The sequence below is a fragment of the Bos javanicus genome, chromosome 8, assembly GCF_032452875.1.
Source record: "Bos javanicus breed banteng chromosome 8, ARS-OSU_banteng_1.0, whole genome shotgun sequence".
Classification (NCBI taxonomy): domain Eukaryota; kingdom Metazoa; phylum Chordata; class Mammalia; order Artiodactyla; family Bovidae; genus Bos; species Bos javanicus.
The window spans coordinates 29,284,693-29,302,095 of NC_083875.1; the positions used below are offsets into that span (position 1 = coordinate 29,284,693).

General features: G+C 39.7%; 1 protein-coding gene across 8 annotated transcripts in view; it reads right to left on the bottom strand.

Annotated features, from left to right (window-relative positions):
• CCDC171 (coiled-coil domain containing 171) overlaps nt 1-15,776 on the bottom strand; it is a 341,259-nt gene extending 325,483 nt beyond the window's left edge. For 4 of the 8 annotated variants that reach the window (XR_009737984.1, XM_061425246.1, XM_061425245.1 and 1 more), the window contains exons 1-2: nt 14,795-15,109; nt 8,075-8,232 (exon numbers count right to left, since the gene is read on the bottom strand). Coding sequence is in view for 6 of the 8 variants with exons in the window: in XM_061425246.1 (XP_061281230.1) it covers nt 8,075-8,118 (44 nt within the window). In the remaining 2 variants the exon portion in view is untranslated. The other 4 variants (XM_061425240.1, XM_061425242.1, XM_061425244.1 and 1 more) reach the window with 4 other exon arrangements.
• Between the last annotated feature and the right edge of the window lie 1,627 nt (nt 15,777-17,403).

The window sequence follows — 17,403 nt, forward strand, 5'->3', positions numbered from 1 at the left end:
GTATGGATGTGAGAGTTGGACTGTGAAGAAAGCTGAGCGCCAAAGAATTGATGCTTTTGAACTGCGGTGTTGGAGTAGACTCGAGAGTCCCTTGGACTGCAAAGAGATCCAACCAGTCCATCCTAAAGGAGATCAGTCCTGGGTGTTCATTGGAAGGACTGATGTTGAAGCTGAAACTCCAATCCTTTGGCCACCTGATGCGAAGAGCTGACTCATTTGAAAAGACCCTGATGCTGGGAAGATTGAAGGCAAATGTAGAAGCGGGCAGCAGAGGATAAGATGGATAGATAGCATCACCGACTCAATAGACATGAATTTGACCAAACTCTGGGAGAGAGCAGAGGACAGAGGAGCCTGGCATGCTGCAGTCCACGGGGTTACAAAGAGCTGGACATGACTTAGCGACTGAACAAGAAAAACAAAAATGGAATTTTAGTTTTTTAATATAAGACTAAAATAATAAAGAATCAATGAAACCAAAATTTGGCTCTTTAAAAAGGTCAATAAACTTAATAAACTTTTAGTTAGCTAGACAAAGAAAAAAAGAGAAGAAACTCAAAGTATTAAAACAAAGAATGAAAGAGTGAATGGCACTACCAACCTAGAAGGATTATAATGAGTAACATGAACAACTTTATGATAACAAACTAGACAATTTAAATCAAATGGACAAATTCCTAAAAAGATAGTAATTACTAAAACTAACTCAGAAAGAAATGTAAATCAGAACAGACTTTTAGCATTAAATTAATATATTTCAAATCTAACCATAAGCCAAGTCTAGATTGCTTCACGAGTAAACCCTACCAAACTTTAAAGAAGAAATAACACCAATCCTCACACTAGAAGTGGGCTAAACGTTTCTCAAAATCATTCTGAGTCTGAGACAGACATCACGAGAGAGAAAGGGTAATAGACCAATATCTTTCATGAAGAGAAATACAAAAAATCCTCAACAAAACATCAGCAAACCAAATCCAGCAACATCATAAAAGAATTAAATTACAACATGACTAACTGGCATTTATCCCCAAAGTAGAAAATTCATATAATGTCTGAAACTCAATTGATGTAAAATACCATTTTACTAAAACAAAAGACAAAAACTACGTATCTCAATAGATGTACAAAATCCAGCACCCATTTATGATAAAAAAAAAAAAAAAACTCTCAACAAATTGGGAATACCAGGAAATTTTATCAATCTGTGAAAGGGCCTGAATGAAAAACTGCCAAAAAGTAGCATCAAATTTAATGGTAAAAGTTTAAAAACTGAAAGTTTCTCCTAAGTCTGGGAACAAAACTAAGATGTCTAGTATTTTTATTCAAGACATGTTGGAGCTTATAGACAATGCAACCAGGAAAGAAAAAGAAAAAAAAAACAAGGCACAAATACTGAAAGGGAAGAGGTAAAACTGTATGTAATTACAAAGGACATGATCCTTCAAGATTATCCTAAGAAATTCATTAAGAAGCAAAAAGACTAGAACAAAGAACAATTTCAGCAAGGTCACAGAATATAATATTAATAGACAAAAACCAATCACATTTCTAAACACTAGCAATAAATAATCCAAAAAGAAATTTAAAACATAATTCCACTTACACTAGCATCAAAAAATAGATTTAGGATTAAATTTAACAAAAGATGTGTAAGACTTCTACAGTGAAAAGTACAAATTATTGCTGAAATAAATGGAAGACCTAAATAAATGAAGTCTTTCCACATTACATTCATATATTTGAAGACGAGTACTTTAAGGTGGTCACTTTCTCCAAACTGAATATGGATTCAACATATTCCCTACCAAAATCCCAGCAGCTCTTATTTTTTGTAGAAACTGACAAGCTGCAAGCAACTATACTCTGAGTGCATGTCAAGTCGCTTTAGTCGTGTCCGACTCTTTTCAATGCTATGGACTGTAGCCCACCAGGCTCCTTTGTCTATGGGATTCTCCAGGCAAGAATACTGGAGTGGGCAGCCATTTCCTTTTCCAGAGGATCTTCCCAACCCAGGGATTGAACCTGTATCTCTTTTATGTCTCCTGCATTGGCAGGCATGTTCTTTACCACTAGTGCCACATGGGAAGCCCCACAACTATACTCTAGTAAAAAATTAATTCAAAAAATAAAAATATATAAAAATGGTTTTCTGAGCAAAAACTCCATATTTTTTATGAAACCTTTTATCTATACATTTTAAAAACTGTGTTATCATTCTAATACATGGATAATTTGTCTTTAAAAATATAGCACCACAGCTTTCAGAACAAGGCCCATACAGAGTAAGCCTGATGGTGTGAAGCACAATCTGTACACAAGCCTATGAGATGATCTCTGTGGGAGCCATTTACAATTGCTTTCTTAAATGTGACAACTATTTTAACTATTGTGATTATTCTGTAAGCATTAGGTTTTCAGACTTACTAAGCCAAAACCAAATGAACATGGAATCTTCTTTACACTTAAAAAAAAAAAAAGAAAGAAATTGACAAGCTGACCCAAAAATTTATATGGAAAAGCAAAGGACTCAGAAAATCAAAATAATCTTTAGCAAAAACAAATGGGAGGACTTGCACCTTCTAAACCAAAAACCATAAAACTACAGTAATCAAAACAGTGTAGAATTGATTGAAGAACAGACAAGTAGATCAGTATACCAGCATTGAGACTATAAAATAAACTCATATATTTACATGTAGTCAATTAATTTTCAACAAAGCTGCCAAGGCAATTCAATGGGGAAAAGAGAATCTTATCAACAGATGGTACTTCAGTTCAGTTCAGTTCAGTCTCTCAGTAGTGTCCGACTCTGCGACCCCATGGACTGTAGCACACCAGCCTTCCCTGTCCATCACCAACTCCCGGAATTTACTCAAACTCATGTCCATTGAGTAGGTGATGCCATCCAACCATCTCATTCTCTGTCATCCCCTTCTCCTCCCGCCTTCAATCTTTCCCAGCAGCTGGGTCTTTTCAAATGAGTCAGCTCTTCACATCAGGTGGCCAAAGTATTGGAGTTTCAGCTTCAGCATCAGTTCTTCCAATGAATATTCAGGACTGATTTTCTTTAGGATGAACTGATTGGATCTACTTGCAGTCCAAGGGACTCTCAAGAGTATTCTCCAACACCACAGTTCAAAGGCATCAATTCTTTGGTGCTCAGCTTTCTTTATAGTCCAATTCTCACATCCATACATGACCAGTGGAAAAACCTATAGGCTTGACTAGACGGACCTTTTTGGCAAAGTAATGTCTCTGCTTTTTAATATGCCGTCTAGGTTGATCATAACGTTTCTTCCAAGGAGTAAGCATCTTTTAATTTCATGGCTGCAATCACCCATCTGCAGTGATTTTGGAGCCCAAAAAAATAAAGTCTGGCACTATTTCCACTATTTCCCCATCTATTTGCCATGAAGTGATGGGACCAGATGCCATGATCTTCGTTTTCTGAATGTTGAGCTTTAAGCCAACTTTTTCACTCTCCTCTTTCACTTTCATCAAGAGGCTCTTTAGTTCTTCTTTGCTTTCTTCCATAAGGGTGGTATCATCTGCATATCTGAGGTTATTGATATTCCTCCCAGCAATCTTGATTCCACCTTGTGCTTCATCCAGTCCAGCATTTCTCATGATGTACTCTGCATATAAGTTAAATAAGCAGGGTGACAATATACAGCCTTGACGTACTCCTTTTCCTATTTGGAACCAGTCTGTTGTTGCATGTCTAGTTCTAACTGTTGCTTCCTGACCTGCATACAGGTTTCTCAACAGGCAGGTCAGGTGGTCTGGTATTTCCATCTCTTTCAGAATTTTCCACAGTTTATTGTGATCCACATAGTCAAAGGCTTTGGCATAGTCAATAAAGCAGAAATAGATGTTTTTCTGGAACTCTCTTGTTTTTTCCATGATCCAGCAGATGTTGGTAATTTGATCTCTGGTTCCTCTTCCTTTTCTAAAACCAGCTTGAACATCTGGAAGTTCACGGTTCATGTATTGCTGAAGCCTGGCTTGGAGAATTTTGAGCATTACTTTACTAGCATGTGAGATGAGTACAATTGTGCAGTACTTTGAGCATTCTTTGGCATTGCCTTTCTTTGGGATTGGAATGAAAACTGACCTTTTCCAGTCCTGTAGCCACTGCTGAGTTTTCCACATTTGCTGGCATATAGAGTGCAGCACTTTCACAGCATCAGCTTTTAGGATTTGAAATAGCGCAACTGGAATTCCATCACCTCCACTAGCTTTGTTCGTAATGATGCTTCCTTAGGCCCATTTGAGTTCACACTCCAGGATGTCTGGCTCTAGGTGAGTGATCACACCATCGTGATTATCTGGGTTATGAAGGTCTTTTTTGTATAGTTCTTCTGTGTATTCTTGCCACCTCTTCTTAATATTTTCTGCTTCTGTTAGGTCCATATCATTTCTGTCCTTTATTGAGCCCATCTTTGCATGAAATGTTCCCTTGGTATCTCTCATTTTCTTGAAGAGATCTCTAGTCTTTCCCATTCTGTTGTTTCCCTCTATTTCTTTGCACTGATCACTGAAGAAGGCTTTCTTATCTCTCCTTGCTACTCTTTGGAACTCTGCATTCAAATGGGTATATCTTTCCTTTTCTCCTTTGCTTTCACTTCTCTTTTCATAGCTATTTGTAAGGCCTCCTCAGATAGCCATTTTGCTTTTTTGCATTTCTTTTTTTGGGGAAGAGAAAAGAAGGGTTTGCCATTCCCTTCTCCAGTGGGCCATATTTTGTCAGAACTCTTCACCATGACCCATCCATCTTAGGTGGCCCTACACAGCATGGCTCATAGTTTCATTGAGTTAGACAAGGCTGTGGTCCATGTGATTAGGCTAGTTAGTTTTTTGTGATTGTGGTTTTCAGTCTATCTGCTCTCTGTTGGAGAAGGATAAGAGGCTTATAGAAGCTTCCTGATGGGAGAGACAAATGGTACTGAAACAACTGATATCCACAGGCAAAATGATAAATTTAGACTCTTACCTCACACCATACATTAAAAAGTAATTTCAGGGACTTCCCTGGTAGTCCAGCGGTTAAGAATCCACCCCGCAATGCAGGGGATAAAGGTTCCGTCCCTTGTCAGGGAACTAAAGATACCATCTGCCACTGAGCAACTAAGCCTGTGTACGACTACTGAGCCCGCAGGCCACAACCAGAGAGTCCGCGCACCGCAGGGAAAACATTCCACATGACTCAGTGAAGATCCCACACGCCGCAGCTAAAACCTGACGCAGCCAAATTAATAAATATATATATATTTTTTAAAGTAACTTAAAATGAAGCCCAGACTTAAGTGTAAGAACTAAAATAATAAAAATTCTAGAAAACGCAGGAGAAAAATCGCCATGACCTTAAGTTGGACATAGATTTCTTAGATATGAAGCCAAAAGCACAATCCATAAAGAAAAAGAATTGAACTTTATAAAAATTAGTAACTCTTACACTTCAAAAGACATTATTAAGAAAATGAATTCAAGCCAACAAATGGGAAAAAAAAATTAGCAAAGTATGTCCCTGATAAAAGACTTGTATCCAAAATATGTAAAGAACTATTAAAGCTCAGTAACAAAAAGACAAGTAAAAATTTAAAATTGGGCAAACAATCTCAATAGGCTTTTCACCAATGAAGATACACAAATGGCCAAAAAATGCACGTACAAGTATGTTCAACATCATCGCTCTTTAGGAAAATAAAAATAAAATCACCGTGACATACCACTTTCACTAGATTGGCTATAACCAAAAAGTCAGAAAATAACAAGTGCTGGTGAGGATGTGGAGAAACTAAAACCCTTATACACTGCTGGTAGAAATGTAGTATGGTTCAGTCACTTCAGAATGCAATTCAGTAGTTTCTTAAAAATGTTAACATAAATTTACTATATGACGGAAGTAACAGTGTTCCTAAGAATCTACCCAAGAGAAAATGAAATAGTATTTCCATGCAAAGACTTGTACACAAGCGCTCACAGCATCATTATTTATAATAGGCAAAATGTGGAAACAATCCAAATGTCCATCAACTGATGGATGGTTAAACAAAATGTACATATCCATAAAATGGAATATTCAGCAATGAGAAGAAACAAAGTACTGACACATGTTATAGCATGATAAATTCAAAGAACATGCCTAATGAAAGAAGACAGACACAAATGATTTCATATTGTATGATCCCATTTATATGAATTATTCAAAAAATGCAAATCTACAGAAACAGAAAGTAGATCAGGGGTAAATAGCAGAGTTTAAATAACTTCATTGGTCCAAATTCTAGAATTCTGAAGAGTAATGTACTTATAGGAGATCAGCCCTGGGATTTCTTTGGAAGGAATGGTGCTGAAGCTGAAACTCCAGTATTTTGGCCACCTCATGCGAAGAGCTGACTCATTGGAAAAGACTCTGATGCTGGGAGGAATTGGGGGCAGGAGGATAAGGGGACGACAGAGGATGAGATGGCTGGATGGCATCACTGACTTGATGGACGTGAGTCTGAGTGAACTCCAGGAGTTGGTGATGGACAAGGAGGCCTGGCGTGCTGTGATTCATGGGGTTACAGAGAGTCGGACACGACTGAGCACCTGAATTGAACTGAACGTACTTATTAAAAATTATGATACATGTATATTAATTTGGCAAGCTGGTCTCCCAAATATTGAAAAACAAGATACTAAATATTGTAAATATTATTCTAATTTTTAAAATATGCATTTATAAATATATGTGTATGTTGAAAAGAAAAATTCTGTGCAGATATAAACCAAAATACTATCAGTGTTAACTCTTAAGTGGTAAGATTATAAGCAGTTTCATTGTTTCATTCACTTGTGTTTTTAAATAATTCTAAAAACACATGCATTATCAGCATTAAAATATGTATTAAAATATACATATCTATGTGCTTATATAAAATCAGCTATTAGATAGAGAAGGAACCTTGAAGATACCCTGTTTAGCAGTATCTGAACCATCTTCACTAAAGTGGTGGAGAACTAACTGATGACACTTCACTCTTAACCCTTGAAACATCTGGTAAAACAAAGAATTCTTGAGATAAAATTTGAACAAAGAAAAATGTTAATATTTTACTCATTTATTCTCTATCTTGCTCCAGAAAGAATTTAAGGTAGCTCCTGGAGACAGGTGGAAAATGTTTATATAGCAAATCCTATTGATAAAGCAAAGTACATGTTAGCCACCATACTTGCCGCACCCACACATTCCTGCTGAAAAGGTGCGCAAAATGACTTCTTCTCTAAATGTCAACAATTACTATCCCTACCCCACTCCCATTGCTTCTCTAAAATATATTTAAAAGGGAAAATTAAAAAAGAAAATTTAAAAACAGATAAAATTCAATCTTAAGGCATTTATTATCAGATTCAACAAACAGAAAATTACTCTCTAATGTGCTTATAAAAGTTTCTAAACACCTATTTTCAATTTCTGTACTTATTTCTTTGTAAACCAGGTTTTGAGTTGCACTCTCCAGAATGGCTCCATTTTATATTATAGACTTAAGAGTTTTTATATTATACACATGAGAAATGAATAAACCAAAGGCAGGCACCTCACTCAAAGGCAGATATGAATGGTACAAAAAAAGGTGAGCAACAGCAATTCTTAGAATGTAAACTCCAAGAAAAGGAGCAGTTAGCAACAGGAGCTAAAACTAACACAATGCTTAACTAGGGGGATGAATCAGTCGGGACAATGAGGAAGTAAGAGAAAAACAGAGCAACACATATTATGGCAAGCCAAGTAATAATGAATACGCAGAAGAAAAGATTTAGAGAAGTGGAAAAGAATAAGCAAGTCTCTAGGGACCAAAGAAAGTAGACATTGAGTTAAGAAAGGAGCACAAAGAGCCACATAAAGTCTCCAGACCCAGGTCTGATTTTTACCAGGCATCACCCCTGCTCTTCCAGTCCCATGAAACTGCCATTTCCCTTACCATCTCATGAGAATTCTTACAATTAGCCACCCCAACCACTTACTTCTCCATGGTCCTTGCAACCAAAAGCATTCCTCAACTCGTAGAAGATACTGAAGGCTTACCTCTGGATATCACCAGGGGTATTACTCGAAGTGTTTGAATTCATGACAAGTCTTCCAATTCTTTCAAAATATCCCACTGTTGCTTAATGATATACTTCGTTACTGATGATTTAAACTGTCCAAGATGTCTGTGGCTTACAGGTTACATGGACTGAAGTCTGTTGAAGTAAACCATATAATAGTAGTTACTTATGTGAGTCCTGAGACGATGAGTGATTTTTCTTTTATGTATGAGTGTATATATATATGTGTGTATATATATAATGTTTTCTTTATCCATTTATCTATTGATGGACACTTAAAAGATATTTTGTACCAATAACCCAGTGTGTTAGCATTACGAGTACCTGATAAGGCAAAAATCTGGCCTTAGTTTTTAAATAGTTTCATTTCTCTCTGCTTTGCTTTATAATGGACATGTTTAAAAATTATATGGCTAAAAAATTAATACAAGAGGCCAGGGCATTGAATGATAATTACTTGAATGATAAATGATCCGCCAAGGCACATACACCATCATGAAGGAAAAACAGAAGAATTATTTAGTAAAATTGTAGGTGTCCAAGGATAGCTAGAAGACCTCCCCCCACCAAAATCTAACCTGATCTGTCCCTGCTCGTAATAAACAATCCTAAGAGAGATCACTGAAAGAAGGACTCAAATAAGCCAACTGAGATGTAGACCCAAACACAGGACTAAGAACAGGACTAATGGTTCCTAGAACCAAACACTAGGGGATCTTCAAAACACTGATTCACACGGCTGATGCAGAATAGCTTGACCTAGACAAAGAAGATGGAATGCTTACCAAGATGAGGGGGGAAATCCCATTTTATTTTATTCCTCCTAAATACTACACTTGGGAACAGTGGTAGACAAACACACACCACTATCATTAATTTCTTGAACACCTAGTGCAGTAAGCACTGTCCCTGGTATTTATACACAGAGCTATGGAACTCTGATCCTTACAACACCACAATATAAAGATTATCCCATTTTTTAAAAGAGAAATCTAAGACAGATATTATAAGTCATTTGTCAAAAGTCACATAGTTACAGGATCAAAATTCCAACTCGTTACTATCTAACTATATAACTCTAAGCCCAAGCTCATTCTACAAGGTCACTGTTGATACAGGTAAATTATAATTATCTTACCTGAGGTTTATTATCCTCATTTCAATTACAGAAATGCATCTGATTCACAAAGGCTTAAATGACTTGCCTATAGCCAGTCAGCTACTCAGTAGAGGACACCGAAGAATCAAGCTCTTCTGATACTGAGTCTCAAAATCTTTTCATCTTACCACTGTGCCCTCAAAGTTCAAACTCCAAAGAATCTGCCTTCAGAATGAAGTAAAAGAGTTAGAACTTGGAAGGGACTCTTTTATACTTAAGAGTCATGTCCAAGGCTCAAAAGTACATATATATATAATGTTTTTTGTTTTGTGAAAACAATTAAATACATACACACATACCACATGTACAAACTTATGTGACACAAACAGAACCTCTATTTACCTCACAGGAAAAGAATTTACATACTTAGAGCCTTAATAATGTCTGTGTTTTTGACTTTGTTTTGATCTTGGGCAGAGAAATGTGGGGAAAGGTAGTTAACCAAACTTTAATATCATTGTTTCAATAAAGCTAAACTGACGAGAACCATCGTTTTTCAGTGCATTATTTTGGTATCTAACATCTTCAAACTTGAATGGTCGTCTAGAGAGAAAGGGTCTTCCCTACCTCAGACGCAAGTTTCACTGATTTCCAGATCACTGATACAGACAGCATAACAGGTAGATGGTTTCCCATGATCTCTGTCCCATGGTGTTTCTCTCTAGTATAATACCCTCCCCTTTACTGGGGAGAACCTGAGACTTGCTTCTAACCAAGATAACATGGCGAAGGTGACAGGCTGCACTCCCATGATTACTTAATGTTATATACGACTCTGTCCTAGCTGATGAAGTGACAGATAACCCCCAGCACGCTGTCACACTGTGAACTGCCAATGTAGAAGGCCAGTTGGCAGGGAACTGCAGGCACCCTCCCCAAAGGCAGTAAAAAGCCAGATCCCTCGATCATACAGATGCCAACAGGAAACACATTCTGGGCAATTCCCTGGAGATCCAGTGGTCAGGACCCTATGCTCTCACTGTAGGGAGCACAGGTTTGACCCCTGGTCAGGGAACCAAGATTCTGCAAGCCGATTCTGCAAGCTGCATGGCATAGCCAAAAAAAAAACATTCTGCCAACAACTTGAATGAACAGGATAGCAAATTCTTTCAAGTCAAGGTTCCACATAAGAACGCTGCCAGCAGCACCTTGATTGCAACTTAGTGAAACTCTGAACAGAGGGCTCACCTACACAGTGCCAGATTCCCAACCTATAGAAACTGAGAAATAATAAATCAGGGCTGTTTTAAGCCCCTAAGTTTGTGGTAACTTGTTACACAATAGAAAAATAATACAGATAACAAGCTTGAAAATGCATTTGCAGAGTTAAAAAGAAAAAAGAAAAGAGAAAGAGTTCATATGTAAAGTACAAAATGGATTCTGACATCAACCCTGCCTACATGTGTATGTCACTTTGTTTTTCCATAGGTTAATTTCCTAATGAATTTACATAGCAGAGTTTATAAAAATCCTATCTAAGGTAACAGAAAAACGAGAAAGTCATGGGCAATGTTTACAACAAACAGAACAAAATACAAATGAATAAGGGCAAACCAGCAACAACCACAAAACCCACATGGAGGTGGAGGTATCCATACAGAAGAAAGCAAAGGGAAATAACAAGACCCCCCTGAAAGAACCCCCAAAGGATCAACAGATAGTTAATGGAAAGCATGGCAGGAAAATCTGAGAGCAAGGGCTGAAAGTGACACATGAAACAGACACATGGTAAGACAGTCTCCTCACAGACTTTCATTACTGACCTGCCAAGGTGCCCTTCGTGAACAGGGGCCCACACTAATGAGAATCAGTAGAAAATGGAATCAGGGGAAATAAAGACAAAGTAAAGAGATAGCTCAGACCAAACTGTAGGAGGAAACAAGGCCAGGAAATCTCAATACCAAGCACTCACAACAAAATAAGGCAGGGTTTTGTGAATTCTGAAAAGCTTTCCTTTACCATGCTCAAAATTCAGGAAGACTAACCTTTCATAAAAATCAGCAACAGAAAACCAGAGTGTTCAAATTTCATACAAATATGAGGAGAAAGAGAGTAAGGAACGGAATGGACTCCTGAAAATGAAAGAATGACAGAAAGACAAGTCCACAAATCAGATTAAAACCATAACTTACTATTTCAAAACGAGCTACAAGGGGGACTACCCTGGTGGTCCAGTAGCTAAGACTCCGTGTTCCCAATGCAAGGGGCCTGGGTTGGATCCCTGATCAGGAACTAGATCCCACAAACCGCAACTAGGGTCTCACATGCCACAACTAAGATTCCACATGCTGCTGCAACAAAGATCAAAGGTCTCATGGGCCCAAACTGAGACTTGGCACAGTCAAATAAATAAAAGCAATTATTGAAAAAGATGAGCTACAAGACATTAACAAAATGGTATAAGGCATGAAAGGACAGGAATCAGAATTAGAAAACATCAGACATAAGATCAGACGAAGATTAGAAACATTAAAAAAAACAATTCTGCAGTGAAGACTAAAGTAGAGGGAACAAGAATAAATAGACATGATCAGAAAAAAAACTCTTAAAGGACATACAAAATTAAATAAAATTTTTAAACAAAAATTTAAGAAACCAAAATTATTCAAGAGAATGTGAAAATATACTGAAAACAGACAAAGAATAACCAACATGGAAATAAAAGAAGTCCCTGAATAAGCGATAAAGCAAGGGAAACAGAACAAACACTAAGAACTGTAATTCAAGAAAATTTTTCTTAAATATAAAAAGATTCTAATCCACAGTTCCAAAAAATAAGCTGCACATCTGAGGACACGAACCCAGCACAATCAATACCAAGACATATTCTAAGACAACTACTGGACTTTAGTAAAAAGTTGTACACAAATGTTCATAGCAGCATTGTTCATAAACAGCCAAGAAGTAAAAACACAAATATCCATCATTTGCCAATATATAAACAAACATGAAATATTATTCAACCATAAAAAGGAATGAAGTACCAATATATGCCACAACATGGATGAGTGTTGAAAACATTATGCTAAGTGAAAGAAGCCAGACACAAAAGGACACATATTTCATAATTCCATTATCTATGAACAAATTGATACCCCAAAGCCACACCCTTCCATCACCATTCCTACTGTGCACACACAAACATCCCTTCTCCAGGTATCACACTTAGATTATCTCATTTCACTCTACACCAACCCCAAGGGGAAGATACGTTAATATCCCCATTTTATACCCTGGGAAACTGGGGCTTAAAGATACTCAGTCACTTGTCCAAAGTCACATCTCTAGTAAGTGACAGAGTAAGGATTCAAATCCAAATTGGCTATCTCCAGAGCTTTGCTATGTACCGTTGCCATTAACCTTCAACACACAGCTCACCCCGTGGCATCCCTCACGTCAGGGAAGCACTTCTGCTCCATACTGCTGAGTTCTTAAACACAGATCATTCTTCCACACATCCAAACTACAAGTCAGGGTCTTAATAAAAGATGACCCAGATGTCCAGTGAATTTCTCAATCCAGAAGGGATTTCCACAGAGTTGGGCCAAAAGCAGGGCACCCATTGGGCAGTGATGGATAAAGGCAAAGTTTAAATCAGTTTCTTATGTTAATGTGTTAATATCTTTATGTTTTGGTAGTGAAGTTGGTCTATTCTCACCATTCCCACTAAAACAGATGAAAGAAAGTGAAAGTCGCTATGTCCAACTCTTCCTGAAACATGGACTATACAGTCCACCGAATTCTCTAAGCCAGAATACTGGAGTGGGTAGCCTTTCCCTTCTCCAGGGGATCTTCCCAACCCAGGGATCAAACCCAGGTCTTCCACATTGCAGGCAGATTCTTCACCAGCTGAACCACAAGAGAAGCCCCAAAACAGATTAGGGATGTTATGTACATCATTCATCAAGAAGTTTTTTAGAAATAGTTAATGGGGCAATTGAGGACAAGAGATCAATGGTCTGGACATACTGAGAGTAAGTACCAGCCAAAAAGACAATTCTGCTTTAAATTTCAGAGCTACTGCTGGTAAGTTTTCCTATCTCATATCTGAGTCCTTCTGTAGGTCATCCAGAATGCACTGATCTCTCTCAGTGCATATCACTCTGTATATACCAGGGGAAAGGGGAGAGGCAGGGAGAAATAAAAGATGAAAACTTATTATTGAGCACTTCCTACATGGCAGACACTATAAGAAGCATATCGGAGCTCAGTGAATCTTCCCAATACCCTACAGATTATTATGCACGTTTCACAGATGAGAACACTGAGGCTTGGAGAGGTTGAGTAACTTGTGTATAAAGATATCCAGTGGGAGGGTTAAAATTCAAGTTCATATTGTGGCTGACTCCTAAATCCATTATCTTTCACAACACAGTGCTATCTTCAATACTAACCACATCTGTAGTGTGGTGTCTATTAGCAAACATATATTTCACCTTTAAAAAAGACGTTGGGTTCTTTCATCAAAACAAAACCAAGACAAATGGGTTGAGGCAATCAAAGTATTTTAGGATTAAATGAGACTTCAGAGATCCAGTCTATCCTTCTTATCCGACAGATAAGGCATTTTCTTGCCCAGGGAGCTTAGGTGATTTGCCGGAGGTCACACAGCTAATAAAAGTCTCCACTAGAACTGATACAGAAAGCTCCAAACTAAAATTACTGCTTTCATCTTTCCTTGTAGGAGGTTGCACACTGCCTTTGTTTCCTCTTCATTTCATGGGAAACCAAGTTCCTTTCCTGCTCTCTGCTTGTTTTGTTACTAGACACTAACTGTTCAATAAAACAAGTGACAAAAAATGGTAGGTTCATAATCCTTCAAGATTATGAAAACAACTAAATAAAACATCAATGTGTAATGTGTTCAAAAAGATTTGGACACTAACTGAAATTGGTTCTCAAGTAAATTTAAGTGGTTATCATTTGCGATCTGCTTAAACGGGGGGGGGGGGGGGGAGAGTGGAATTGCCTAGGATAAATATCACATGTAATAAAGAACAGTCAAAAGGAGACTCCACTTCTGCAGAAATCGTACAGCACGGAGCAACTCAGAGCTCTCTTTTCTCTTAAGAGTCATGAAGTAGAAGCTACAGAAGACAGCCTAGCACAACTCATTCTTTCACTTATCAAACATTTATACAGTGTCTAGTGTGTGGCTGTCATTTTTATTAAAAGGGATGAAAGTGATCTGATTCTTGTCCTCGAAGGACTTACTGATTCTTGAGAGGGAAAGAGCCCAGCAATCCGGAGTTGTAAACTTAAGAAGCTCCAAGTCCAGGCCCTCTGAGTCCTGCCCTCTGGACCCTACCCAGTCCTCTGTGTACTGAGGCAGCGGTCTTTGGCTAGGATGATCCGGAAGCATCTTCCTCCAGGTGGGCGAAAAGGCGCAGCCCTGGGAACTGGAGGTGAGTCCCCAATGACAGAACAGCCTCAATCTCAGGGTCTCCCATAACCTTAACTGCAGCCCCTCTATAACCGTTCCTCTCAACACCTCCCAGCCCAGTCTTTCTCCTCCAAACTCCCACATCTGATGGTTACCTCAGGGGGGCTCCCGCGATCCAAACTGCACACCCACGGCCCCTGCGGGCAGCTTCAAATCTCAAAGGCTGAAAGAGGCCCGGGCCGACCACTGGGTCAGAGCAAAAACTGTTGGAACCCGACGGACTCTAGGACCCGGGGAAGGGAAACGAATAGCACAGCGGTGAACGAAAGGAGACCAGCCCCCGAGAGACTGTGTTTACAACGGCCACTTCCGGAGACTAGACTTCTCTAGCAGACCTCCGCAGACTTTCGGGGGCCCCTAGCCCCACCCCGGCCTGCCCCTTTCCTCCCGCCTGCCGCAGCCCGCAGCTCCAGGATACGCACTCGGAGAACGCCGGGCTCGGATTGGAAGATCCGGGCCCGCGGAGCTGCGCGGCCTCGCTGGAAGGCAACCGGCGCATGCGCTGTTGCTGGGGAGCGGCGCGCTAGCCATCGCGCGCGGCCCCGATCCTGGCGCGTCTTTTCCGCGCGTGAAGAGGCCGGGTCCCGCGCCCTAGAGTCTCGGCGTGAGGTTCCCGGGTCACAGTCTTAGAATCCCCAGAGAGCTGGCTGAAAAAGCCGGTTTCTAAGCCCTAGCTCAGAAACCCGCCTACTGAATAAAAATCTTAAGTCGAATCCCAGGTGCTCCATATTTAAGCTAGCTCCCCTGCTGATCCTTAGTATCACTGCCCTCCTTCGGGGTCCATAGTCCGGTGCCAGAGCCAGGGAGAAATTCTCTGGGCTTGGCTTCGGCACCAGTGGCTGGTTTCCCGCTTGTTTAGACAGCTCCCAACTGCCGGACGCTTCTAGTCCCCTTCTCCCATCCCCATTGTATCCCAGCTTGTGGTTGTAAACGGGGCCGGAAAGTGCGGGTCAGTGCGCTGATGCCGTTGCAGCGCCTCTAACTATAAATATTACATAAACAGGTACCTCGCGAAAAAGTCCTCGGAACCTTAGCGTGTGCTCCAGCTCCCTTTCCTGCCCTCCTCCTCTTCCTATGCCCCCACCCAACCCCGCAACACACACACAACACACGCTTTCTTCGTAGATAATTTATACTTAGATTTCTCCTGGAAGCCGCTAACGCCTCAGGGAGATTGGAAAACCAAATGCTCTTTTGTTCCTTGGCTATTGAAAGCCTATTCCCCAAAGAACAATGCAAACTGGAGGGATTTTGATAAAAGATTTTATCTTCAGCACCACTACCTCCTCTTCCCAAAAAGGTGTTTAATACAAATCGAGCCTTTTATGCTAAAATAGTCCCGTATCGATTGTAATCAACCTGAAACCAGGTGTAACAGGGGCCGTCTTTCCGTCTCCCTCGTCCCCAGGAGAACCAACGGTCATAAATGCAAATACAAATCGAGATTAAGCCCTCCCAGATTCGTGTAGCACTGAAACTTTAATTGGCCTGAGTTCAGTCATTTAGATTAAGAAAAGAGGCACATCTCGCTTCTTAATAGTCTAGGCAGAAACAGGATAATTGCTTCAAAGAGTTTATGGAAAGGAAAAAATAGCCTACTGTAACACGGAGAAAGGAAATTGGAAGTCACAACAAACTAACGATATTAGGACCTTTTTTTTTTTTTTACAAGTTTTAAATATTTATATTTTTTGTTTGTTTTATCAAAATAACAGAAGTGAATATGGTACAGCAAGAAATGCCAAAGGTACCACTATTGTTGTCGTTCAGTCCCTAAGTTGTGTCTCTCTGTGACCCCATGGAAGCAACATGCCGGATTCCCTGTCCTTCACCATCTCTTAGAGTTTGCTCAGACTCATGTCCATTGAGTTGGTGATGCCATCCAACCATCTCATCCTCTGTCGCCCCCTTCTCCTCCTGCCCTCAATTATTTCCAGCATCAAGGTCTTTTCCACTGTTAATGTCAACCCTGAACAAGCGGAAAAGCTTTATAGAGAGCTTTAAGTTCAATCTGGGAAGATTGATAGATTCAACAAGTTAGAAGGAATTGGAAGACATGGAAGTTACAAACATCAGGACAAAGAAACAGCATGAGGCATTTGGAAAACTGAAGAAAGTTGTGTGTGCACATCTTGGGGTTTGGGGGTGTGTGGGGGAGTAAGACGTCAGGCTGAAGATCACAGAGGGCCTTCTAGGTCATACTTCGTTTACCAAGCAACAGAGCTAATGAAGGATGCTGAGCAGAAAGTTCTAATAATTACACAGTAAATCAGACTGTTGGGGCTTCCCCGGTGCCTCAGTCATAAAGAATCCACCTCCCAGTGCAGGAGATGCAGGAGACTTGGGTTTGATCAGGAAGATCCCCTGGAGGAAGAAATGGCAACCCACTCCAGTATTTTTGCCTGGAAAATCCCAAGGACAGAGAAGCCCAGTGGGCCACAGTCCATGGGGTCACAAGAGTTGGACACAACCAAGCACACATGCACGCAAATCAGACTTACCAAATACTTGGAGATTTTCTATGTGTTTCTAGTAATTACAAGGTCAATTCTGCGTTGTCTCTTGTTTACCTAACATGCTGCTGCTTAAGAAAGGTGCAGGGAAAGATGCTATCTAGCCCACTTTTCTTTTAGCCTCGAGTCACAATAGTCATCTCAATCTTTCTTTTGAGATATCATTTGATCCGTCACCCCTGCTCTACCAA